This window comes from Conger conger, chromosome 5, assembly GCF_963514075.1.
Source record: "Conger conger chromosome 5, fConCon1.1, whole genome shotgun sequence".
NCBI classification, from domain to species: Eukaryota; Metazoa; Chordata; class Actinopteri; order Anguilliformes; family Congridae; genus Conger; species Conger conger.
This window is the reverse complement of record NC_083764.1, coordinates 34,891,897-34,918,715: the sequence shown is the minus strand read 5'-3', so window position 1 is coordinate 34,918,715 and position 26,819 is coordinate 34,891,897. Positions and strand designations below refer to the sequence as shown.

Genomic DNA, 26,819 nt, shown 5'->3' with positions numbered 1-26,819 from the left:
TATCTAGACAAACCAACTTGGCTAGAATGGCGCGTGTGTTTTTCCCTCTCCCCCTCTGGTGTGTAGCTTGTCTGCTGTGACTAGATGTTACTCAGCTCTGTGGCATTTGGAACAGGGGACAGAGATATGCCCCCCCCCCCCCCCCCCCCCCCCAAGGGCCACTTACTTGGATTTTCAGTGAATTCTCCCTTTTCCACCTGTCAAACAGCGCCTGCACGGAGGCAGGAAACTGGAACCGCAAGCCGATTCAGCAACTTGCGCTTTTGCCAAATTTAGCATCATCAAAGTTCCTTCCACCTTGGTCGTGTCTCTAGAATGAATATGTCCTCTGTTTTGCTGATCTTTTGATGTTAATCTGGTCTGTCATTGTGCACCAGCGAAATGCTCTCTCCTCCTTTGAGATGTCTGTTGTTTTTTTTCCTCCCTTTCCTTCTGCTGCCTTGCATCTTTCATCCTCTTCAAATTTGTTTCTTCCCCTCCAACCCCCTCCCCCTGCCCCATGTCCATTACAAAAAACTTTTAATGGCATAATTGTCGCATTCCCTATGGCGGAATGAGCACAATCTGTAATTAAAGGAACTTCATTAATTACCTTTGCCGCGGTTGCATGTCTCGCCCTCTCTGTGCTTCCTTTCATGTTCTGTATCCCCCCTCCCTCACCCCCTCGCCCCCCCCCCCCCCCCCTCCCTTCACACACACATACACGTTCGTAAGATAGTTCATAATTACCAGGCGTTCCAACTCGGTAACCATTAACCATTCCGGAGTGAAATGTGAACACAGGGACAAAAGGGGAAGGCTTACATTGTGAACACTAATGACTGGGAAGTGAACTGTACTCCGCTGTCAGAGGGGAACGACATTGCTAAAGAAGCACCGCTTGGGAAGACTCAGAACTATGTTCAGTACAGTCTGCATTTTTCACACACGGTAGCCGGCACAGGTATCTGCACACGCAAATGTGGCTGGCTGACTGGAGCAGGTGTTGCAGGAGGACACGGGAGGGAGGAATGCACTGCGATTTAACCGTGAGATGAGCTGTGCTCTTGCTTTCATCATTTGCCACACCGCCGTTTCCCTGCTCTTTTGCTACTGCTATACGTATCCGGTCACCCTTGTAAAAGAGGGGCTCACTGTTAAAATAAAGGTTAAATAAACAATTCAAAAATATGTTGAGGAAATAAGTTACTTTATATACGCGTATTGAAATATATTGCTCTGTATTGAGACCGGCGGTTCTAAAAACCGGGAAACCCAATCGTCTCGTTTTGGACAGAGGCCATGTCACCTAGTGTATCAGAGTTCACCAGGCATTCAGGGGAAAAAAGACGGGGCGGGGAGTGTAGAGAGGGGGATAAAAAGACATTTTTATGACAGCTCAGGGGATGGTTTCATATTTCCCTCAGAAAATACTTCAAGGCTCTTCTGTCAAGCCTTCCTGCCCATGGAAACCACTGTCCTCCCCACCCCCATCCCTCCATCCTCCCCTGTCCTCCACTCAGCTCCACCCCTTCTCCTCGCCGCTGAGGTAAAGAACATTTAAAGGAGATTGCAAGGATCCTGGCGGCCGCTGCTTTGTGAGAGAAAGCAGCGGCATTGGCCAGGCTGCAGAAACACAGAGGGGCTCTTTTGGGAGCTTGCTTACTCTCATCTTGGAGGGGGGTGGGGGGATTGAGTGTCTGACCATATCAGCCTCCTCATTTCAGAGGTCTCCCCTGCTTTGTTTTGGTCTTTCCTCATCTGTTCTTTTTCCAGCCCTCTTTCTCCTCTGTTCGGTTTGGTTTGTTGACAAATCCTCCCCATTCTCCACTTATGTTTTCCTGAAATAACTAAGCAGGATATATTGACATTATAGAATACACTGTTCCCTGTAAAAAGGAAAATATATGCTGTATTTGATTAAATGGGGGACAGATGAAACCAGTAAACAGTAAGACTGTGGGAGAGGGATACTGAGGTGTCTTTTATTTGCTGTATGAGCTGTAGACAGCGTAAAAACACTCGTTGACAAATACAGAGAACGTCATTCTCTGTGGCCGCCCTGTTAGATGGTAGCCCCCCCCCCCCCCCCCACCTCGCTTTGTCTCTCTTTCTTTTTCTCTCTCTCTATATATATCTCTCTCATCTCTATGGTACCTATATCCTCCTCGGTCTGACCTACCCCAAAGGCCTTCATAATTAATTGTGCTTCTGAGATGCAAAAGTTCAAAATGTAGCTTTCAGTGCCACTGTCTATCGCCTGACATTCATCTCCCCTTAGCTTTGTCTTTCTACCTCCATTCTTTCTGCTCTTCACTCAGCAGAAAAGGGGTTATCTCCATGAGCTGAGGGAGCCACGCCGCTGTGGGGGAGATCGCTTTCCAGGATTTAAGGCCGTTTCAGATCAAAACATTTCGTTCAGTGTGAACAACCGAGTTTTTAGAACATTTGGTGATGACTGCTGCAGTCTCTGAGATTCAACATAAACCTTGGGTCCAGAGATAAAGACGAGACAGATCCTCCCAACTACCCCATAAGTCAGTGTTGTAGAAACAGTTATTTGATTTTGTTTTGATGTGCACTGCATACTCTTTAAATAGAAACATATTTTTTGTTATTGTTTTTTTCATCCCATCATCTGTGCTGTTGCAGTCTTCATCTGAACGGGGCACTAGCTGAACCTATCGTTAACTACAGTCGAGTTCTTTACTCACATCATATCTGTAATGCTTTTTAATATATTCACTCTAATAGCAGAGCTCCTCGCAGACGTCCATACCTTTTAGTGCTCCTGTCCATTTGCATCTTCCATCTGAAATTAATGTTTAACATGAATTTTTTTTTTTGCTTGCCTTCCAATGAAAGGATAACATCCATCTGCTTTTGGTCATATAATAACTGTATAACTTATTGGCAATGCATATAGGCTTACTCTTACACCACCTTCTCATTAGCATTATTCTTACTTCTCTGCCATCACTAGCTGATGCAATATTGTTTCACTAAGGTTAATATTCAGTGAATGTTTCACTTATGCTTTTAGAAAGATACAGGTTAGCCTTTGGTTATCAAACTTGCTAAGCTGTGTACTCAAAGAAAAAACCCAATGCGCACATTTGTCTGCGAGTTAAAATTAAAGGATGAACGTCTAATCTAGTCCAGACGTGATGCCGAGTTCAGTTGTACAAGGGTTCTTGGAGGCCGATAAAGGCAATCTCTTGTTGTGGGGTTTGACGGGAGTCACGAGCCCAGAGGCTCCCCAACGCAGAGGGCCTTCGTGCTCGCCCTGCACGTCCCGCGTCCAACATCCCGCATCACAGGGTACCGCACAGCTGTGGCAGCCTCCCTCACAATGAGCGATCTGTGGGGGGCTGGCGGACAGTCATGTGGCAAGGATGGGAACCAAGATTCCATGACTCCAGCCATTACCTCATTAGGAGGGATGGGCATATATCGAGAACTTAGAATTATAAGGTTCTAGCTGACGTTTTTGGCAAAAACGGTGTCATAGATTTGACACAAAAATCAAAAATACTGTTTAAAATGATGAAATTATTACTTTTAATCTGCTTGGGGCCCATTAACTTTGGTATCTTTGAAGTTCAATATCTCAAAATCACTGAGAATGCAGATTACTTCCAAGGTGACGATATACAGTAGGCTCCAGAATTATTTGCACCCTTAATAAAAATGGAGAAACACATACCACATCATGGGTGCCAATCATTCTGGAGCCCACTGTACGTATTTTTAGTATTGTGCAAAAGTGTTAAGCCACTCTTAAACAGAATTCTACTTAAAGCCGTTTGACTGAACAGTGTTTATTTGATCGAGAAAATCACAATATAACATTGAAGTAATCTCAGAGACACATGAATACGATGGAAAGTAACTTTTGTGTGGCCTGACTGTGGAAACCTGAAGCAATTTGCTTTGGTAGACCGTCGCATCATTTTCTTTCAAGGAGTTCTGTGATAAATTATTCCAAGCTTCTTGCAGGATTTGCCATAACTCTTCTTTTCACTTTGCTTGCTTTTTGTTCTTTTCCCTGTCCAAATGATCCCACTCAGCTTATATTATGTTGAGGCCAGGGCTTTGAGGTTGCCAGTCCAATACTATGTGTGTAGGCAACTGCAGACTTCTGCTTCAAGTAGATTTTAAACATGTTTGCTGAGTGTTTGGTGTCATTCTCATTCTGAAAGATTACATTTTTGCCAATCAGTCATTTACCCTAAGGCACAGCATGATGGATGAAGAACCATTTGCATAGCCCAGTATTCTTAATTCCATTGATTTTGAACAGATCTTCTACACCTCCAGACCATGACACCACTGTGCTTCACAAAAGGCTGCAGACAGGCATCAGTGTACTTCTCTCCAACTCTTCTTTTGACATACTGCCATCTTTGTAAACCAAAATTCATGGCTCCAGAAGACTTTCTGCCACTGGTTGTCACCCAGTGCTTTATGGTCTATTTCAAAAAAATGCAATCTCTTTCCGCAAGAATGGTTCTTTAGCTGTAACATGCTCTACAAGACCATTTCTTGTGAGATGACTTCTCACATACCAGATGCTGAGCAAGCAATACACTGGATTTCCTTCAGTTGCTCAAGGAAGTGACCTCTTAGTATCATTCATCAGATGCAATTCCCTTTTGGGTCTTCCATAAGTCTTCAACTTGTTTTATAAGTTTAATTAAAATTTCTTTATGACAGCCCCCACAGTACATCCTGAAAATCCGGTTAGGTGGACGATTGCTTGCTGAGAAATGCCTTGTTGATGCAAAACTACGATTTTTAAATCGTTTGAGTTTAGCCATTCTCCAAACCTCCCCTAGATGTATGCACCTCTTCCATGTATTTGTTAAAGAAATTTGAAGAAACTGGAGACAGAAAATGTCATGGAAAACCCAAAAGGCTGTCTGATGAACAGTATTAAAAGGTCAGTTCATTGAAGGAAAGAAGGAAATTAAGTGAAATGCTTGCTCAGCATCTGACACCAAAGTACATGCTTTGACAGCAAGAAGATGTCATACAAGAAATAGTCTTGTTGGGTTTCTTGCAGCTAAGAAGCCCTTCTTGCTGAAAGGAAACAAGCAGAAGAGATTTATCTATTTTATAAATATACAGGGCCCCAGACTGAAACTAAATGGTTGCATTTTGTAACCATTTGTTTTTGCAGGTTGTACAGAAACTTTTAAAATTATTTGCTCTTTCATCGTTCGTTCCCCCTGTAAATTACACGACTTGGATAGATTCTCCACACTTTTTGGCTCCTCAATTCACTATAGTTCATCGATTCACAACTGGATAATGAAAATTTCTTAACTTTACCCACTACCATAAATTAAAAGTTCTCATCTGACAACTGCATAATCAAAAAATAATTATCTTAACGAATTAATAAATTAAAGAATCAATCAGAGCACAAGTTTGTATATTTAAGCAATAACTCACGACAAGCAATGGCATATAGAAATTTTATCAGTTTTTATCTAAGGGGCGATCTTCAGGCTAAGGGTCGCAACCCCCGTAGCTGTGATAAAATTTTGATATACCACGTCCTGGAGTGAGTTATTGCTTTTATAAAATGCTTACCAAACATAATAATATAGATATTATAGACACAATCCAATGAAAACAGTTTCATTATAAGACAAATTTACAAGAAAGTAGTTCCCACATTCTAGTAAGTAGTGCCAGGTGGTTACTATGCAACGTTGTTCTGCCAAACTCGCTAGCTAGTTAGCTTGCAAGCTAACGTGAGTGAGCAAACAAGACTTTTTGCCTTTTTGATGTTTATTTGTACTTTCCCATTGTGCAAGCACTGAAAATCTGTCCAACATTAGTGGGATGACGTTGTGTAGGTCTACTTATTTTATTATTTGGAGACGCGCTGCTCTGCTTTCTCCGGTCCACTCTCCACAAGTTTCGGTCACTAATGTTGTTCCAAATTGAATGAACAAATGTTTTTGAATGAATAATTTCTAAACTCGGTACGTCCCGAAAATACATTTCAGTTGATTCAATTGGCCACATGAAATGAACTCCGTCCCCCTCGCAATCTCTATTGGTCTGTGCACTGCCCTTACTCATTCCCATGTTCTCTATGCACTGTGTGAATAGCCTAATGACAGGGCATAATTCATAATTCATACTAAATTGCTTGTGCGCAACTGTGCCGGGGTAGCTTCAGTATGAAGGAACGACTCTAATTCTATGTACTGATGAACCAAATGTACTGTATGTAAATGATTCAAATGTACTGAGATACTGAAAGTCTCAATGGTATGAAAACTCAAAAGGCAGGCAGGCCTAGTTGAAACGGGAAATGGTAGCCTACATTTGGTGATTGTGTTTATGTTTTTGAAAAATATGTGACAGGGGTGTTTATATTTACGTTAATGACAATGCTGCTGATATTTTTAAATTTTAAAACGGTGCTATGATATATTCCCCTTATTTGCTAGCTAAGAAATATATTAGCATATGGGCTATTTCTCTAAACAGAACCCAGTGGAGCATAACAGGCTATTATTTCCTGTTTAAAAATGGTGTTGCGTTGTCCTTAATTATATAATAATTTGTCTGATTTGCATTTTGATATTAGACAACTAGCCTGGATGATGCAGGGCTTCACTGAAAAAGTGGTGCTCATCAACAAATATAAATATAAATATAATATATGGATCAAATCATAGTGAAGAATTTTATAAAGGTAGCACATGATTAGATCGAGCAATGCAAAACTGTAATAATAATAATACAAATAAAGAATAAAAATAGGCTAATTACATGAATAGGAAAATAAATGAAATATAAATACAAAACCCCACTTGGATTTGGTTACACCAATAAATGTATGCTACATTGTATATAGCCTATTTTACATACTGAACAATTTATTACAATTGGAATTCAAGAAAACCATGCTGTCTAAATGTTTCCTGCTTTTGGAAAAACATGCTCCAATGCTGCAGTTTTATCATTGTACCACGTAGCCTTTCATGTTTAATACTTGTGCACCCGTTGCTGTTCGAGATATTGCCACACTATTTCCCTGAGTCCTATGCGGCACAACAAAATTAAAGATTTATTTATTTGGGTATTGCAGAATAAATGTAGTTATAGCTACTAACACATGCATGGTTTATGGTAGTAACATGTGCGTAACAGTGCCTTCTGTATCGATAGTTATTGAATTGACACCATGTGTGAATACAAATAGCCTACTCTACTCTGAAAGAGCTTGAACGTTTGATTCATTTTGATGTACCAACTTGAACGTATTGTTTCATTTTAATGAATCAAACTTCCCAGCACTATCAGTCACCTTAAGCTCTCGTACTTCTGCCTGCTTATAGATACAAATCTCTCTCGCAAATCAATTCCCGCATCAGATAGTTTCTGAATAACGTGGACGCAGAGGCAGTGTGTAGATTCTGGGCAACATTGTTGCAAGATGATTGACGTTTTTAATGACTGCTTCGCCGCGGAGTGATACTTGACCTAGAACTGTAAACAAGCATTAGAACTCATAGCAGTGGTATATAGTTATTTCATCACTGCTATTAACCAATCAGATTGTGAGATTTCCTGTTTTATGACATAACTTGTATTTATCTGTAGCCTATAGGATTTGCCTATCTAGAATAGCCGTATTATCTGTAATCAAAAAAGAATCCACAAAAAGAAACAACAAAGAAAAAAGATCATTGCATTCCCCTTCAAAAGTACTGGAACAGCAAGGTCAATTATTTTGTTTTTGCTATACAGAGAAGACAATTGAGTTTGCGGTCAAAACATGCACATGAGATGACCAATCCAAATTTCTGATTTTATTTCCTGGTATTTTGATCTTGAAAAATAGGGAAGTCAAGCCATTGAATATTGGGGATAGCTTGTACAACAACGTGGAATGTCCTGAAAAAGAAAGAATCCGCTGGTGCACTGAGCAACAGACATCGAACAGGTCGACCAAGGAAAAGAACAGCAGTTGATGGCAGAAACATTGTGAGAGCTGTGAAGAAAAACCCAAAAACATCAGTCAGTGACATCACAAACAATTTCCACAGGGCTTAGAGAGAAGACTTACAGGCTATACCACAAGATGCAAACCACTCATCAGTTGTTCGGAAGGCGAGATTTAAATTTGCTAAGTACAGAGATGAGCCACAAAAGTTCTGTAACAAAGGTTTATGGAATGGTGAGACCAAGATGAACCTCTCCAAAGTTATCGAAAGGCCAAAGTATGGAGAAAGAAGGGATCTGCTCATGATCCAAAACATACAAGCTCATCTGTGAAGCACGGTGGAGGAACTAAGTGTCATGGCCTGGGCTTGCATGGCTGCTTCTGGAGTGGGCTCATTAATCTTTATTGATGATGTAACTCATGACTGTAGCAGCAGGATGAATTCAGAAGTCTAGAAAAAACATTCTGTCTGCCATTTTACGGAGAAATGCAGCCAAACTAATTGGGAGGAACTTCATCATGCAGCAAGACAATGACCCATGATTGAGGGGAATTGTTTTGACAGTTTTGATGCAGTAAAAAAAGTAAGCAAGGGATATGCTACCAAATATTAAGTGTTATTTACTTAAATATTTCTGTTCCAATACTATTGTTCACATACAATTTGGATAGTCTGATACCAAAGGTGCTATGTTCCAAGTAACATTAACACAACTAGGTGTAAATACCAGGAAATGAAAACTGAAATTCTGGAACTCATCTTTTTATCTCAACCCCAAGTGTATTCAGTGTATTGTTAAAACAAAGAAATTGGCCTTGCTGTTCCAATACATTTAGAGGAAACAGTATTGTTTATTTTTCTCTGTCAGGATGCAATATTATTACTGTTTTATGAGTGGGATCTGTTTTGAATGGTTCAATCACTGCACTGTGTCCATGGCGCAATTTATTTTGATATATAAAAATGCCCAATTTTAAAACGCAATAGGTAATATAATCTTTCTGCTTATTCAATCTATTAGTTTAAATTATTCAGCTAAATAAATAACAAAGCAAGCAATTAATATAATATAATATACAATAACCTTTTTATTTTGGGTAGATGTCACACTCATATTTCCTGCAAGCACTCTTATTTTTTTCTTCTAATTTGCTCAATTAATCTTACTTTCTGTGGTGATATGTACAAAGGCACTGCATTTCGCTAGTCTAGCTAAAATGTAAAAATGGATAGTGTCAAAGGATTTAACCAAATGTAGGCTAGCTATACTATACTTACAGCAACAGAGCTTTTTTTCAAAGTGCTAACTAACCTGTTAGCCAAGGTTTCTTCTGGAACAACTGCAGGTTTTCTTCTTTCCTCCTTGGGTGATGCTAATAATTTCTGGATGGTGGGATCCCAACCTTTTGATCGCCAGTTTCTCTTCAAAAAATAGAGGACTCACTCATGGTGATATTTTCAAAAGCTATGATATTTATTAGCTAACTGTACGGACTGCTACAGCTAAAAGCTTTGGATAAAAGTGTCAGCTAAAAAATTTTAATATAAATATAGCTCAAAAGTAATACAGCGAAGCTACTATGAGAGTCTTGTAGTTATAACACAATCTCATGTTAATATAATGTGTTTGTAACGAGGCGGCTTCTACAACTACAGCTACTACGAGAATATCAACTGCTAGCTAGCCAATTGACACATAGCTATGAAATCTGCGCTTTTATGTGGACATTACCAGACGAGATTGGGGCCCACAGGCCAACATGGAAAATCCATTATGACATGCACATAAGGGATTCCCTGTCATACTGTCAGGGCTATGGGTCGTTGCGCCAGCCCCACTGACAGATATTTGGCAGCATTAAGTGGAGCACATTGCACAAAGAATTGTTTATTACCTTTAATAGAGGAATCACGGATAATATCATTCAAAGGTTGAGTTATTTCAAATGAATTTGCTTAATTGAACTGCAGTTCTTGATATAAGTCAATGAGCAATAAGAACACAATACCACCATCTAGTGGTGGGGCCAGGCCCTACCCGCCCCTAACATAGCCACGGCACTGTGCCACAGTTGTAACGTCTGGTTATTTGCATTACTGTAACCTTCCTGTCAGCTTAAACCATTCTCCTCTGACTTCTCTCATTAACAAGCCGTTTTTGCCTACGGAACTGCTGCTCACTGGATGTTTTTTGTTTTCCACACCATTCTCTGCAAACTTTAGAGTCTGTTGTGCTTGAAAATCCTAGGAGATCAGCAATTTCAATATTCTCTCATTTGGTGTTTTGATGATGATTATGGAGAGCCAAAATCTCCCATAGGTGTTAAATTGTGTTGAGGTCTGGTGACCGCAAAGGCCTTAGAATTAGATTCACATCATTTTCATACTCATCAAACCATTCATACCAATATTAATTTGTCTTAAGCACTGCAACCCTACTGTATTACTCTCTATGTCGTTGTTGATGGTCTGTTCTTGTGGACGCAGTCTGATCAGGTCCTGCATTGACATTCTCAGTCACCTGAGGAAGAGTTGCTCTTCTGTTTTTCTTACATAACGCAATAACACACAAGCATCATGGTCATCATATGTGCACTTTCGACCACAATTTCTGACCCTGTGTACTGATGTCTTTCTCGTGGATCTAAATTCAGATCTTTGTGACTGAAGCTCTCTCAAAGTCCTCTTTCAAAGTCAGTTAGATCTTTTCACCTTGCCATCTTTATCCAAAATTGAGGAAATGTACGGAAATGTCTCGCTCTCTCTCTCTCACTCTCTCTCTCTCTCTCTTTAATATTTTCATTTGAAATAAGGATTTGACATTGAAGGAGAAGTAAATAGGAAAAAAGGTCCCACATTCATCTCGCATGCTTTGTCTCATGGCGTCCAGCGAGCCAGGCTGGGGTGGGCTTAATCTCATTCCGCTGAAGCGAAACTGTGCGTTTCGCGGGCGAGCCAATTCTGTCCCCTGAACAGGCCGGCCGATACAGCGGCCCGTAACGCCACTCCTGCTGGTTCCGCACGGCTCCCTCACGCTAATGTTGCGCTCAGCCGGATACCCGCAATGTGAAACATCCCAGGCTGGACGTAACAGCAGTCAACGAAAAACAAACTGCTGTCGTTTCCCATCATTATTGCTGCACTTTGATGCAGGGGAGCAAAGCTGACCAGCCATCGCCAGCTCACGCCCCTTGTACCACCTTGAGGTCCTCACGGCTTGGCCTCAGCCAGACTCTGCGGTCCCTTGTCCACTCAATGTTCTTACTGTATGGGACTCGATTTATAAGTGTTCAAAGCCTATCATATATCTGGAAATACAGCTTCGATCCCAAGCCTGTGGCGAGTTGCAGAGTCTGTGGTTTTTGTGGTTTCCTTTCAATCGGTTCCACACTTGTGCCTTGGAAACCAGGTGTGTAGACACTGTGAAAAACATTGATAAAAGTGGACACCATGGCCCTGCAGTTTTAAGATGCATCAATATACACTCATTGAGCACTTTATTAGGTACTTATTAGACTTATGTTTTAGACTTATTGGTCTTCTGCTGCAGCAGCCTATCCATTTAAGAGGATTGACGCGTTGCTCGTATGCAGAAGAGAGTATTACCTCTCTCACACATTACCACTGTTGTAATGTTGGTAATTTTCAGTACTGTCACCTTCCTGTCAGCTTTGACCAGTCTGGCCCTTCTCCACTGACCTCTTTCATTAAGGTGATTTTTCCTGCACAACTGCTGCTCACTGGATGTTTTTTGTTTTCCGCACCATTCTCTGCAAACTTTAGAGACTGTCGTGCAGGAGATCAGCAATTTCTGAACTATTCAATCCACCCTGTCCGGCACCAACAATCATTTCAAGTCACTTAGACTTAGATTTCTTTCCCATTCTGACATTTGGTCTGACAGCAGCTGAACCTCTTGGTCATGTGTGCATTTTATGCTTTTATGCATTTAATTGCTGCCACATGATTGGTCTACCTAATAAAGTGCCCAATGAGTGTATATTCATCCAAATAAGTCATATTGAAGAGACATCTTGATACACTGCATAATTATTTTTCAAGATTTGAGAATTTTGCGCTGCTATATTGTGAATGTGAAGGTGGATGAGGTCTGCCTCATTCTTAACGTTGAGTGTAGGTGAATTGGGGATTTCTCTCATGCTGCAATGTGAACGGTATTAATGTCACTCTTAAGGCCTGACAGGCATGTCTTTTACTATCTTGTACTGGTAGATAACTATAAACACTTCCCTTAAAGTCCTATACATTTCTAGATCCACATGATATGGAAATCGGATTCCTGATGTCTTGTAAGGCCCTGGAAATGACTGGGATGCTGTAATACGTATTCCAGCAGAGTCAACATGAAAACATTTCTTTTTTTTTTCGCAACGACACCAGTTCTGCTGAGGTGACCCCTTCTCAGCTTTTTTGCGTTCAGAAAGGTTGTTGCGAATTTCTGAGGACAGAACCAGATCATGTGCCATTGTTCCCAAATAAAAATATGAGATGTTCTGAAATATTTGATTGGTCTGAAAACCTAAACTGCGGCAGTGTCACCACCTGACAGTGTGCAAAGTGGACAGATGCTAGCTCAGCGACCCGTGTTCTGCATCACAAGGCTTCAAAAGCAGGCTCTTTCAGCATAATCATGTACGGTTTCATGAGAAAGGTGGCACACCAGAACCACCTTCATCCACTGCTGTTATCAACAGTCCTTGTGCTGTATGTTAGACAGAGACCTGTTTTTCCCAAATTTAAATTACAATTCACCAAATAAGACGAACAAGTACACAAACTGGGGGGCTGCTCTGTTGAGTGAATTGATATTGTTTGACTACACCAGTCTTTTTATGTACATACACATACTGTATGTAAGGTAGCATTGCCTTCAGTGTTTTACTTATTCTCTCTGTTGTGTGCGTGTGTGTTTGTGTGTGTGTTTTGTTTGTTTTGTTCATACATTATTGAAGACAATTTTTTGTACTGCTTGCTTTTTATTGTTTCTATATCTCCTAAAGCAGTCTCCCACTTATGGTTAGTACAAAAGTCACATACAACCAGACAGCTTTAGGCACACAAACACCTACTGTTGTACCTTCCACAGAGAAAGGGCAAGCTCTCAAGTGATTAGATCGCCTTGTACAAAGCTTTCAGGGCCTGTTGTTCCTGCCAGGCAAAATGACTTATTAATGGATCCTAATTTGCACGGAGGAGGGGCTTTTTTCACAGAAGCCTCTGCCTCAGACCAATCTAACCTGCTTTTTATTTTATTCAGAAGTATAAAAACAACCCAACCAGCACTGATCCTCTCTCTTCAAAAAACAGGAAAGCTGTAATTTCTTCCGCTTAATATTACTATGTTTCAGTATAATATAATATAATATAAATCATACCATTATTATGTATGTACTTATATATTGTGGTTAATATTGTTGTAATATTTTTAAGATTATTTGTGTCTGTAATTTATCACTCTTGTAAGGACTCGTTTGGGAACATTTCCATACTCATATCAGGTTCCAACAAACAGCAAGTAATTGCTTACAATCTGATTGCTGACCCCCTCATTGCTGCTAGTTTTGGAAGCAACACCAGTAGTGTCTGTATATTGTGGAGTTTAGTCGTGTACGTGCATAATTGAGTTTAGAAATATGCCATCAGTAGTCTCTGCATGTTAGGGAGTTTATAAATGTGCCATCAGTAGTCTGTTTTGGAGTTTAGAAATGTACCATTAGTAGTGTTGTTACATGATGGTAAGGGCCAGATCTGTGTAGAATTTGTTTTAAGTAGTGAGGGGAAATTGGTGACTGGGCAATAAGCTCTATTTGAATTACATTAGTGGCTCACTGTCTCCGCACTTTTATGATGTCATCGAGGTGCTTCTAAAGCTCCAAGCTTGAATATGTGATTAACTATAATGACAAGCTCATTCTAGCTTATCAGTATTGTGAAATGGATGTGGAAATGGAGCAATCAGACATCATGTGGACAAAATTGACCAGCATCAAAAAACAAAAAAACACAAAAAAATTGTATGAAACAAATATCTAAATAATAAATATCTGAGGCTTCTTTTCCTCACCATAGAAACCTTATTTTTACTATTTCAGCACTGCAGTGTTGTAGTGTAAAGCTGTATTGAATAAAATCCTGTAGCAACCATTTTAATAATGTTTATAGTCCTAATCAGAGCGGTCATTTTCCACGACATAATGTTAGCCCGTAGATCACAGCTTTCCTGCTACACAAATAATTTCACTTACTGAATACTTTTTTTCTGCTGTAAAACATGTTGCAGATGCTACTTCACAATATGAAAACATAATGGCCTTCCAAAACCTTGTAAAAAAAAAAAAAAAAGTTTTAAGAAATTAATATTCAGCTATCCGCAAACTAAGTACAATGTGACGTGACCTTACGCTTGCAGAAAAAACATCCCGGCACAGGGAAGATGGCTATCTCTGGCACCTGGAGCAGCTGCTTGAGAGATATCTAGAAGTGGGGGTCTGGAATATGGTGGCTGTGGTTTTTTGAAAATGAAAACTTAATGAGGTATCCCATTTAGGAAAAGCTTACGTGCTTACGGCTCCTTTGGCTCTGACTCCAGACCGCTCCTTTTAATTGCCTCTCAGTGTAAAGTGGTTGCTGCCACTGCTGGGGATGTTTTCCTGTCAGGACGAGACCTGGTGCTGATCATAAACAGGGGCTGTTAATAGCCGCAGGGCACTCGACGGACCGTTGAACACACGGTCTCTGGGCTGCAGCAGAGATACAGTGGGAGGAGCTTGTCACTGGTTCCTTTTTTTATACTTTCTGGCATGATTACCGAACTAATATTTCTGAATATTTTAAGAGATCCTCAATCAAATCTATAATTGGATATGTTGCTTATCGACAGAAAACAGTAGCATGTTCCCTTTGTCTAACATTTCGTGAAACATTATTAGGTTTCCAGTTTCAAATTGCACATCATGTTGATGTACTGTGGGACATAGATGTACAGGTCTTCTCTGCCTTACCTGAATTGAAGATTTGACTTAGTGTAAGCAATTCATGCTAGCCAGCTGGCTCTCAGTAAGCAACTAACTGCTATTCCATTGTTGTGCAGTTGATTTTGAAGCTACCAATGTTGGGTTTTTCAAAAGACTGTTTATTATTATAACTGTTGGCAAAAGTGCGTGCTGCTTCACGGTAGAAATGTGGACAGATCAACCAAGGTGTTTGGCGTGGCTGCTCTAAACAGGAATTAAACGAGATTTCAAGTTAGGTTTATTGTTGGACCCAGATGTCCAACTGAACTAAACATAAAAAAAACCCTGCAGGAAGAGTCAGAAATGGCTTCATTTTGCAGGGTCCCTCAGAGGAGTTGCTTTTGTTAAATAAAGAAGTGCAGTTGACAGCACAAAGAGGCAGTCCACCTGGGGAAGAGGCGAGTACTGGAAGTTTTTCCCCCTTGACCGCTCTTGATCTCTGCTCCTTGCTCATGCTCTCAGTCATCCTGTCCCTTGTCACCTTGTGTGCAGTCTAGTCTGTGACACCACTGCTGATTATGTCATTATTTTGCTCTGGGGGGGCCTTGACACATCTGCAGTGCTGATGTGTGTCTTCCCTTCACCCTGGCACTACTCCCACCCACACACACTTGCACATGCAAACACACACACAGACTTCATTAGTCTCACTGCCAAGTCACCCCGCACCCCCCATTTTACCAGAAAAGAAAGACCCCCAACTCTAAGCCTCCTCCTTCCTTCTGCCCACTTTGTTCCTTAGGCCATTCTGTCCTCTCCAGACGGCCCCCCACCCCACCCCTTTCACTCTCCAGATGTCCCCCTATTGCTTCTACCCCCATCCCACAGTTTTTTTTAAACTGCTTGTGACTGCAATAAGAGACAAGTGACTTTGTAACCCCTGGTCAATCCCAGCATTAACCCTCCCATGCACCCACCCCTACCCCACCCCTCCTCATCCATGTCTTTGTAATGGTCTCTAAAGAAGCATCTTTGAGTCGGTGGTGTGACTTTGATACTCTTGACTAGAAAATGGCTCAAATAGTTAACCTTAAATGGTCAAGAATGGAATGACAGTTTTAAGATTTTTTTGTATTTAGTAGTAGTACATTACAGTACATTAGCTGTACAGTTGTAGATTTATGCCTTGTAGTTTTAGTTTCATAACATTTCTGAAATGTTTTAGTTGAGAGGTTTTCTCTACTTACACATAATTCTAATGTATTCTGTGGTTCTCAAAACCTAGACTGCAGTCCAATCAGAATGTTTGCTTGACAGCAGGTATGATCTTTTGCATTCAATGGCAACCAATGTTTACAGTTAAAAAATAAAACACTTTCTGCATGTTTTTGCGATGTCTCCTCCTCCGTCCAATTGCTGCAATTGGCAGCAATAATATACAGATTAAATATGATTATTATAGTAAAATAAATAAAAATGTTTGAAATTAGCTTGGACAAGCAACTACCACCAATGGAACTCATTTATTTAAGGAAAATAATTCTATAGGTAGCTTTCAAAAACCAAAAAACATTTGGGACAGATTTTTAACCAATTTTGGTGGCCAATTGTACCCTGCTTATTTCAGTCGGCCATGTATATTGAGGAAACACTGCTACAACCCGGCTTGACAAAGACGTATGAAACATGCAGCGACATCATCCCGGACCGTGATTCCGGGGCAATCAGAGCGGCTCGTATGCAGCTAATCTCCCCGCCGAGATCCCTCCCCCCACCCCCGGAGTGGCGGCCCAATTATGCGGCTCCCTCATGCGGCGGCCATACTCGGATCTGGCAGGGCTGAGGCGTGAACCCCGGTCCAATGCTTAGCCGTGCGGGACTCTGGTGTGTAACTGTGATGGGTTTTAAACTAAAACATTTTCAAACACTTCATAGTGTGGATTTGACAGTTTTAAGGAGCCGAAACTGTTTTCAAAACGGGTTTTTAGCGGTAGTGTGTATGAGGCCTTGATTTATAGGCGTTTATGGCCCCGGCATTCACCCGCTGAATCACAGCAGCTGACGCAAACACTGAATTGATATGAGAGGGGAGCAAGGAACGATGGGATTTTATCTGCATCTTCGACCCCGTCCTTGACAGTCTGTTGTACACCTTGAGAAATGGGCACATGGCACATTACCGAACGTTTTCTTAAGAATGAAAAACAAAAGTCCCCACAAGGCCAGTGGTATCAGTGTCCAAGCGTGTTTACCCAGCTTTCTACCAGAAACCTGCTGGGCCAATTCAAGGCTGCATAGTTTGCGAACCTTGGTTGCCTCACAGTCATGGCTTTTGAAAGCATCTTTATCTGAGGGGGAAACCTGGAATCTGTTTGACTAAGTGACACTCCAGCCAAGAGTTTATCATGCGGCTCATATAGACTATTGATTACGGGAGATGAATGTGTACTGAGTACTGCGTGTCCTTTTTTTAGTTCAACAGAACATTGTTCTTTTGAAGTTTAGTGAAAATCCTCGACCCAGACCCAGACTTATTTTTCCAGGCTGTGACAGACGAAATCACTTCTACCCCTGACCTTGGGACCATGTTTACTCTCTGTCAATCTATTAACTCTTAAAAATGCGATTCCGGGAATGGCAAGACCACTTTCACCCGCAAATTACTTATTTTTCATTGCTTTTATTTACAAAGTAATATTATATATAATATTACCTGGACTGCTGTCAGTTGGTTATATATAAATTGTGGTGAGAGAAAGTTAAAGCAAAAAAAAAAAAAAAGTATTTTTGATAGTCTCACTGACTTTTCCTTGTGTTCCAAGACTAAAGTAGAGAAGGGGGGGGGTTACTGTAACAGTCAGTATTGTGGGGCAGCGTGTGTAAATCAGGGCAGAGCTGAGATGGCATGCAAACCAGGGGGGAGATCGTTATTAAAATCTATCCACAGACACCCTAGCGTAGCGTGAGAAGCTGCTGAGTTCCCAGGCCAGGAGACTTTCTCAGGCCATGACTAGTTAGGAATTAACCTGTAGAACTTGGGCCATGTGTGGTCCACGCATCCTTCAAGGCTATCTGATGTATTTATCGTTCCGGACTTGTTTGGCCAGAGCTGAGCAAATAAAAGGTGTAACATTCAGGCTACTTTCACCCTGATCCAGAAAAATTCAGATTGCCTTTCTGGGAAAAGAAAAAAAACGTTTTCCATAAATAGCAAGTAAAATAGCTTTTTCACCCGATGTTGTGCGAGGAGTATGTACTCTGGGTACATTCGGGGTGAATTACTGGTTAGGTGCGCTTTCACAGGAGCGTCCAAAATCCACACTGTGGGTTCAGCTCAGTCGGTTTATCCCAGCACAGTGCGCAATAACTGAATCAGACGGGAGGAAGCCGAAATCCCCTCCCTCACAAAAAGCACGCTGTGGGGTGAAGAGCAAGGAAAAACACAAAGGTTGGAGCAGACTCCCCCGCCGCGACCTTCTGCACGAGCGCGATTAAACGGCTCACGTCTTCATCCACGCCGCTTGCCCGTCGCCGACCGTCCTACCCCCCCCTTTCCCTCCCCCGCAACTCATCCCCTTGCCTCCTCGCCCCCCAAAGCCTCCCAGCCCTTGGCTTGCACGGCAGCTATCGGGAGGTAAGTCTCTCCTCGATCAATATTTACTTAACAAACAGCAGGGATCGGGGGAGTTTGTTCAGAGGGACTAGTGTACACACAAGGGTGAATGAATGCTGGGTGAAGTGCCGTGGCTGTTTGCCTCCACTCCTTCTGCATTTTGCCTCTTTTTTTCCAGCTCTCATCTTTCGTTTCACAGTGGAAGAGCAGCATAATGTCCCTTTTCACTGGGCCCCCTTGTTCACCGGTCTCTTATCCCGGGATCCACAGAGCGGGGAAGGACAACAAAGCGGGGCAGAGCTGAAAGGAAGACAACAAAAACAAAAGGCCCCACAGGCCCATTTGTGTCGCCGGTCTAATAGAGGGAGAGAGCCGTCCCTCTTTTTTTGTCACAGAAATCAAAGAAAACGCAACGTACAAGTCTTTGTTGCGAATCGATAAGAGACCGACTAAAGTTTCCTTTTTCCAAAGCACAGATTTCACAGCGGTTGTGCGACACTCACGCTCGTCATTTTTAATTTCCTGTTAAATATTGTATGTTTGGCTGATTCATTTTTATTTTTTATTTAGAAACAGGATTAAAGTATACATTTCTCACTCTACTCATTTTATAGTTAAATATAAATGAGTTGCTTTTTATTCTCTAGTGAGAGGTATATTACTGGAAGCTCACTCATTGACTTTACTGTATTGTCTGTATTTATGAGTACATTTATATACTATATACTAATATTAAATATGTACATATACTTTATAACATATAAATGCACACGTATTTGGATTTATGAAATTACAGTACCATTGTCAAGCAGAGACTATAAGCCACATTCATCCAAAAGCAGCACCCAGCTCTAAGAGACGAGCATGGGAGGACCTCACTCTAACTATTTCTCACTGGAACTGACAGTAAACGCCTGCGTTCGTTTAATGAGATGCACACACACTCAGCCGCCGGCGCAACGCAGCACGCGTCTCGATGGGAAACAACATCGGTTACTTTCCACGCATTGTCTTAAGACCTGCGTTTAAGGCGTGTAAGGCAGCTTTGGCTTTCCGTCTTTATTTATTTAGGGGTTTTTTATAGCCCCTTCAATTTGGGGAATGAGGAGTTGTAAAGGGCATATGAAATATTTATGAAGAATTGTCTGAGGTGGGATTCAGCTGTATTTACCTCACAGCACAGCGGCCACAGTGGATTAGCCGCTACAATACCCGTAACAAAAGCACAACAGCTGATCCGCGCGAGCAGAGGAGGTGACAAAACAGTTAAAGCATGCTGCTGGCTATGGGCAAGCAGTCAGCAGATGCAGACAAAAGGGTTTGTGACAAGAATAACTCTCCCCTCTCTCTATCTCCCCCTCTCTCTCTGTCCCTCTCTCTCTCTCTCCCTCCCTCCCAACATGCTCTCTCTCCCTCTCTCCCTCCCATCTCTCTCTCTCTCTCTCTCTCTCCCCCCACCTCTCTCTCCAAGGCAAGCAGTCAAGAGGATCCAAAATACCAATACCCTTTTCTCCTTGACATTGTCTTCTCCTTACAGTCAGCATTTTACTGCCCTTTTATAGTAAAAACGGCAGGAGAAATTCCTCATAGGAATATTCTTAGCAATGCAGCAGACCTGCAGTTACAGCACCATCCTACCATCCTCAGGAATCCAATCAATTTTTTTTCATTATAAGCCCCTCATTTGTTTTCAGGTGGGCAACGGTACTGTAAGATACGGAAAACTGGTGGGGGGGGGGTGGTAGATAAATGGGGGAGAATTTCTGGGGAGGGAGAAAGCAGACACGTGCTCCAGAGAGAGGCGTGCGTCCAGGGAGGGTACGTTTCTCCCGAGACGGGGAGTTTTTAAAGAAAGGCACCTTTTTTTGCTTTTTTATTTTTAGAGAAGGCGGACAGGGGGTGGTCACAGTGCTTGGGGGGTGGGGGGGATAAAAGGGGGACAATGTGTTTGGGGGTGGTAGGAATGGGAGATATCTATAACCTTTAATCTTCAAACCCCCCCCCCCCACATTGCCCCCCTCCCCTTACCCAGCCACCCGCTCGCCCTAGCCCACCCCCCCCCAACCCCCACTTCCATTCCATGTGACATTCATTCATCAGCCAAGTACGTTTGGCAAGCCTTTGCCAGCGAGCCCTGTTCCAGTGACCGCTAACCTTGGTATGTCCTGACAGTCATGATGAGAATCTGCAGGACACAGAAGGCAAGCAGCCTGCTATGTCAGGCTTTTGTTGTGTGTTGCGGAGGCTGGGGACAGTCAGCATTATCAAACAAATGACCCCTGAAGGCTGTACTGCTCACAGCGAGGGAAGGAGAAGGAGGCCCGCTTCAGCCAGACTGAGAAGGGCGTGTGTGTGTGTGTGTGTGTGTGTGTATGGGTGTGTGCGTGTGTGTGAGCATGTGCTTGCATATGTCAAGATGTGTGTGTGTGTGTCTGTGTGTTAGTCAAGATGTGTGTGTACATGTGTGTGTGTACTAGTTTGTGTGTTAGTCAAGATGTGTGTGTGTTAGTCAAGATGTGTGTTTATGTGTGTGTCTGTGTGTTAGCCAAGATGTGTGTGCATTTTCTTTGTGTGTGTTTGTGTGTTATTCACATATGTGTGTGCATGTGTATGTATTGTATGGAGGCATGTGCGTGTGTACCCTCATTTGTGTATGTGCCTGCGCGTGTGTGATCTAAAACTAGCAGATGGGAGAGATAGACAAAAAGGAAAAAAATGTGTGTGTTCACCTGAGGTAGACATGGGTTTATGGCTTTTGTTAGATTTTTAAAAGATACCCAAGAGGAATTTAACTTTTTAACAGGATGCTCTTTTCTCCGTTTTCACATTTGTGGTGATGCAGTTGTTATTCTGCCCTTCATTTTTCCAGGTGGCCTCAGAAGTTTAGTATTTGAACAGTGAATCACCCTTTCTGCCAAAAGATGCTGTGTTTGATGTCATAGCCTGAAACTAGAATACATTACCAGCTTAAGCCATGCTGCTACTCAAAACTGGTGCCATTGTTTTCAGCCAAAAATACGGAAGAGTCGGTGGCAATTAAGTTAATCGTGAAAAAAATTAGAACTGAAACAGAATTCTTGAATATACCATGAGTTATGGAAAGTCCATCCTCCATAGGCACTCTCCTGCCTAGGCTGCAATGAAAAACGAAGCAATAGCGCTGGTGTAGTCTAAAACAGAACGCAAAACAGGCAAACTTTAATCTATTTGATGTTTGTGCGCGCACAGAAAGTTGTAGAAAGGCACAACACAACATGCTTTAAGAGTCCCTCATAGTCCTTCTATGTATTTCCCATGGTCAGTACAGTTATTGCTTGCAGTGTGAATGTATGTATGTGGACAAACATAACCGTCACAGTACAGTCATACAGGGTGTTTACCAAGTTTACCTGTGGGGCGTGAGTCCAGGGGTATGTAGGTTGTAATGAGAGTATTTCTCCGGGGGGGGAGTTGTCCCTGTGCGGTGTTGTAGAGCAAGCCCTGTCAAGGGTGCTAAAGATCATTAGGGGATCATTTCCAGAGGATCACTGGACATCTCAGGACCACGCGTCCTGCCCCAAGAGTCCTCTGAGGGACGGAGGGAAAATGGGTCAATGAAATAGTGGTGGTGGGGGGGCGGGGGTTGCCGTGGATGGCAGGCAGCGACCAGTGACCGCCCCAGGTAGCAAGCCCAGGCGCGCGTCATATTGTCGGTCGCTAACAGCAAAGGGCAGTCAGCTCCCGTCAGGCCGACGGGGTCTATCTTTCGAGGAGTGCTAAACACGGCGAATTCGCCGCGGCAGGGGATACGGGACACCTGAGGCTAGGAGGGGCCGGGGGAAGTGGGGGGGGCTAGTGAGCCAGTCCAAATCGATTAGCTCAGACCACCTACTGCATCTGGGGGTTATTACTGTGGTCCAGAGGTGCGCAATGGGGGCCAATACACTCCAGAATTTCATGCCAATTCCTGTGCTTTTAATTATTGATCGAGCCCGATCATTTATTTGATGTGACTTTTCTGATGAAGTCATGAGCTACAGCTGCAGCCTGTATATGGGTCCTCGGTGGCAACGTTTTACTGTGGTCCCATACAGAAGCGAACCAGCAGTGGTGTATACAGCTTTTTAGCAAATTAAGACCAACTAATTGGTTGGAACAAAACGCAGACACCAGCTCTCCAGGTCCTCGGCTTTCTGAAACCAAAAAAAGAAGTCAGATACGCTACTTCTCCTTTTTCTTGTGCTGTTTACATTTTAGATTTACAATCAAGCCAAGTGTGACCGTGGAAGAGCTTCACTTCTCTCTCGTCCCACAGCCAGCCTTTATCTCATGGCCCTTATTAAATACGGCAGTGAAAGTTTTACAACACAGTCTGATATCATTGTGTCAAGAAATGGGAAGTTACATGTAAGTCAATATTACATTGCTTTTAAGGAAGTAGCAAGAAGAGGATCATACTTCATCCCATGGTCTGCTTTATGATACACTCGGCGCCATAAGATGTGTTACTTAATCATGTTAAGTTTGTGCTTGTTTGTTTGTGTGGTGTTCTTGTGTTGTGGTTGTCGCCCCATGCTTGATGCTGGTTTTCATGTACTAGAGTCTCTTGAGCTTGTTTCGTAGCTGCAACAAACCCAAAGAGACCACTTCTTGTACGACTACTTCTCACTGTCAAAGCATGTGCTTTGGTGCCAGAAGACTCTGCCAGAAGCTGAGCTAGCACTTGACTTGATTTCCTTCTGTCACTCAAGGAACCAACCTTTTAGTACTGTTCATCAGTTGAAGACAGCCTTTTGGGTTTTCCACGCTGTCTGTCTTCATCGTGCCCAAGTTAAGCGAATCATTGCTTGCTAAATGCCCTGTTGATACAAAATAATGATATTTTTGACTGTCAAACTGTGCTAGTTTAGCCGTTTCCAAACCTCTCCACGAGGCACCCCAGCTATTCCATGTATTTGTTAAATTCCACCACCAGCACACCTTGTTCAGTTAATTAATACCTCAATAAGCTGAATTAGGTGTGCAGGGGGTGGAATTTTATAAATACAGGGAATGGCTGGGGTCCCTTGAGGAGAGTTTGGGAAACAAACCAGTGTTCTTCTAGCCATAAGATATCAACTTTTTGTAAAACACAATATCCTGTTTCCTTTCATTGAAATAATATTTACTTGTATTTGTTATATAGTCAGTTTTTGTAGACTTTTGCACAGTACATGGAATTCTGGTTTCCATAGCATAAATGCGTTCTCCATTGGCAGAAAACAGTGACCCAAAATTCACGTCTCATGGAAAATTAATTCGCACAAATTGTATTGCCGATATTGCAAGAGAGGGCCTTTCGGGGGGTGGGGTGGGCGGTGTGTATCCGGTTTGATCCTCTCTGGCCCTTCGGAAAAAAAAGTCCCCTCTGTCTCTCTCAGCGCGGCCGCCCTCCTGCAAATCAGAGACTTGGGATTGAAACGTAAAACTTTTATTAATGTCATTGTCTCCTTGTGTATCAGCAGGTTCCGGACAGATTCCTGGAGGTGGCTCAGATCACGTTACGGGAGTTTTTCAATGCCATTGTCGCCGGTAAAGATGTTGATCCCTCCTGGAAAAAGGCCATATACAAGGTCATCTGCAAGTTGGACAGCGAGGTTCCTGAGATTTTCAAATCTCCCAACTGTCTGCAAGAGCTACTGCACGAGTAAACATTTCCATTTCTACTCTTTTTTTTGTTTTTGTTTTTTTGAATGTATGAATATGAAGTAGCATTCCCAATTTGAGGCCCCAGCTGTTCTGGAATGACCTAGCTGTTCCATTTTTGTTTTCTCTTTTTTCCCTTTCCTCTGAAAAGACTTTGAAACCCAAATGGGTGTTTTTGACTATGTGAATCCCCTTCTCCCAGACCCCCCCCCCCCCCCCCAAATAAGGGGATTATCACTTTTCTGCAGCCCAGCTGGCAATTTGTACTGTTAACTTGACATTTTATTAATCCAGTCATCAGGAGGGCCCTGTTTCACCAACAGACACATGACAAGTGCAAAGGCTTCTTTCCAGGGCATTACATTTATAGGTTGTATAGATTTAATTATTATTATTTATTATTATTCTTGTAATTATTGCTTGCTATTGACACAACATATTTTTGGTCTCACAACAGCTCTGCGTACTGTAGAATAAATTATTTAAAAATGGAGGGGTTAATACAATACTGTCCACAAAAATATATTTGACATGGACTGCTGTTTGGGGACTGTGGAAACTGTGTCTAAACGTTGCTTTTTCTTTCTCGGGCGCTCGTCCAAGTCGTGTGTTTTCTGTCCACTCTGATAGTGCATACACCAGGGAGAGAGAGGCCAGCTCCTAGGCTCTTTCCTTTAGAGCAACCTTTCCTGTAGCTAAGCAACATGGCCATATCACACTGAGGCTAGCCAGTTTTGCACACAAAAAAAGGAAAAAAAATGGATGTGTTCCCACTGAATGACCCCTCTCACTCAAAAGCTCACGGTCTCACTAACACACAGGCAGTGTCACACTGTCTTTCTCTCATAGAACCACACACATACGCACATGCATACACACATGCACACAAACACGGACGCACATACGCAAAGAAAATACACAAACATCCGCTCAGTCAGCTGTTATTTTAGTGTCCACTTACGTAAACGCAGTGAAATAAAAAGATATTAGTGTTACATTATTTAAAATAAATTTGTTGGAAATTTATAGATAAAATCATGGTGGAGAACATTAAATAAAAAATGGTCACACAGGACTATTATTATGTCTATTAATTCCCTCCTACAATAGTAATTTTGTGCAGAACTATATAAAACCAGGCTGGCTTTATCTAGCCTTTTTTAGTGTAATTTACTTTTTGCAGTGTATCACAGTATTTTCATGAAAGTATTTGTAAAGTACCTGCTAAATACACTAATATAAATATGGTGACAGAGAATACAATATATGGCTATTTAGACATTTTAAGCCTTTATTTTTTATCTGGATAGCATCATTCTAAAAAATATAATGTATAATAAGTATATACAGTACTGCACTATACTTTGTTTGCAAAAGGAATTGGTTGCTTTTTGTTCTTTGTCTGTTGGTTGTAGACTATATATGCCTTTCTTTTCCTCAGAATTTAGCAGTCGTTGTAAATAACATTTTTATGTGGGATGGAAGTTTATTTGATTGACTTTATAAATGGACCCTCATTATTCATTTTGTACTACATCTGGGTAGTTCACCACTGACTTTACGATTTAAATTAAGATACATTAGCACTCAATCAATCCAGCTGGTTAAACCGGTGTGAATTAAGAGCTGAAGCAAAGCTCTCAGATCTCAAACTCAGCACTTTTCTTTTTTTTGTGAGACGTTTCTTCCGTTTATACAAGAACAATGCAGAGATGTCTCAAATCTGCACATTTCTTTTTCTTCACTGAAACTCTGGTTGACTTTAGAGGTCAAGAGGCAGCCATGTGATCCCTGTAAGCACGATAGCTTTGCATTTGGAAATACAGCTGATGAACTGAAATGCAGGACCGCAATTATTGTCAGCACAAAGCCTTAAAAACCTGCTGACTTCTAAATTAGCCAGCACAAAGCCCTGTGAGGTCCTGTCATTATGCCCCAAGCACTGGCAGGCTTTGCGGCCTCTGGACAAGGGAGACAACATTGGGAATCAAGTGCCAACATTTTCCACTATGCACTGAGGAAAATCTTCTCAGTACTCCCCTACAGAATAAAATGTTTGGTGTTCATTTAACTCTAACACAGTTTATATGAGTCCAAGAGGGATAAGATGTACTATTTCCCAGTAAAATCACAGTCGACTTAATACTGAAACATTTACTGTTTACTTTCTCTAGATAGTCTTCACCTACTTTACATGGGGTCAGTTCATGAACTGATGACATAGAATTCACAAAAATGAAAAAAAAACACTAAATTCAGAAAGAAGCACTTAACTTACTTTAATGATTTATTTTCGCATGAGTTGGACACCATAATATGATTTTTAAATACAAGCAGGGGTTCCTGCGTGGGGTAAATCACATTCCTTCAGTTAATTCAAATGTCCTTACAGCATTATAGCTCAAAACCTACCGTGCTGTATTAAATTGTATCTATACCACATTCAGAAGTTGGAAAAATACTCTTCTACGGGATTAGAGGTTGTGTGGAACAGGGAGGTGAAGATTAGGGATTTAAATCCTCTTCATCTTGTGTATCAGTGGACATTAGACATTGTTTCTCTTCAACAAAATTGCCTTTGTAGCTCTCTGTGTTATGTGATATTTAGTCTGCCAT

At 41.8% G+C, this 26,819-nt stretch overlaps 1 protein-coding gene across 1 annotated transcript in view; it reads left to right on the top strand.

Annotated features, from left to right (window-relative positions):
• prox1a (prospero homeobox 1a) overlaps window positions 1-24,399 on the top strand; it is a 44,000-nt gene extending 19,601 nt beyond the window's left edge. The window contains exon 5 of the mRNA XM_061243535.1: window positions 24,023-24,399. Coding sequence (XP_061099519.1) covers window positions 24,023-24,208 — 186 coding nt within the window. The 3' untranslated portion in view covers window positions 24,209-24,399. The remainder of the gene's footprint in view (window positions 1-24,022) is intronic.
• Window positions 24,400-26,819: the final 2,420 nt, after the last annotated feature.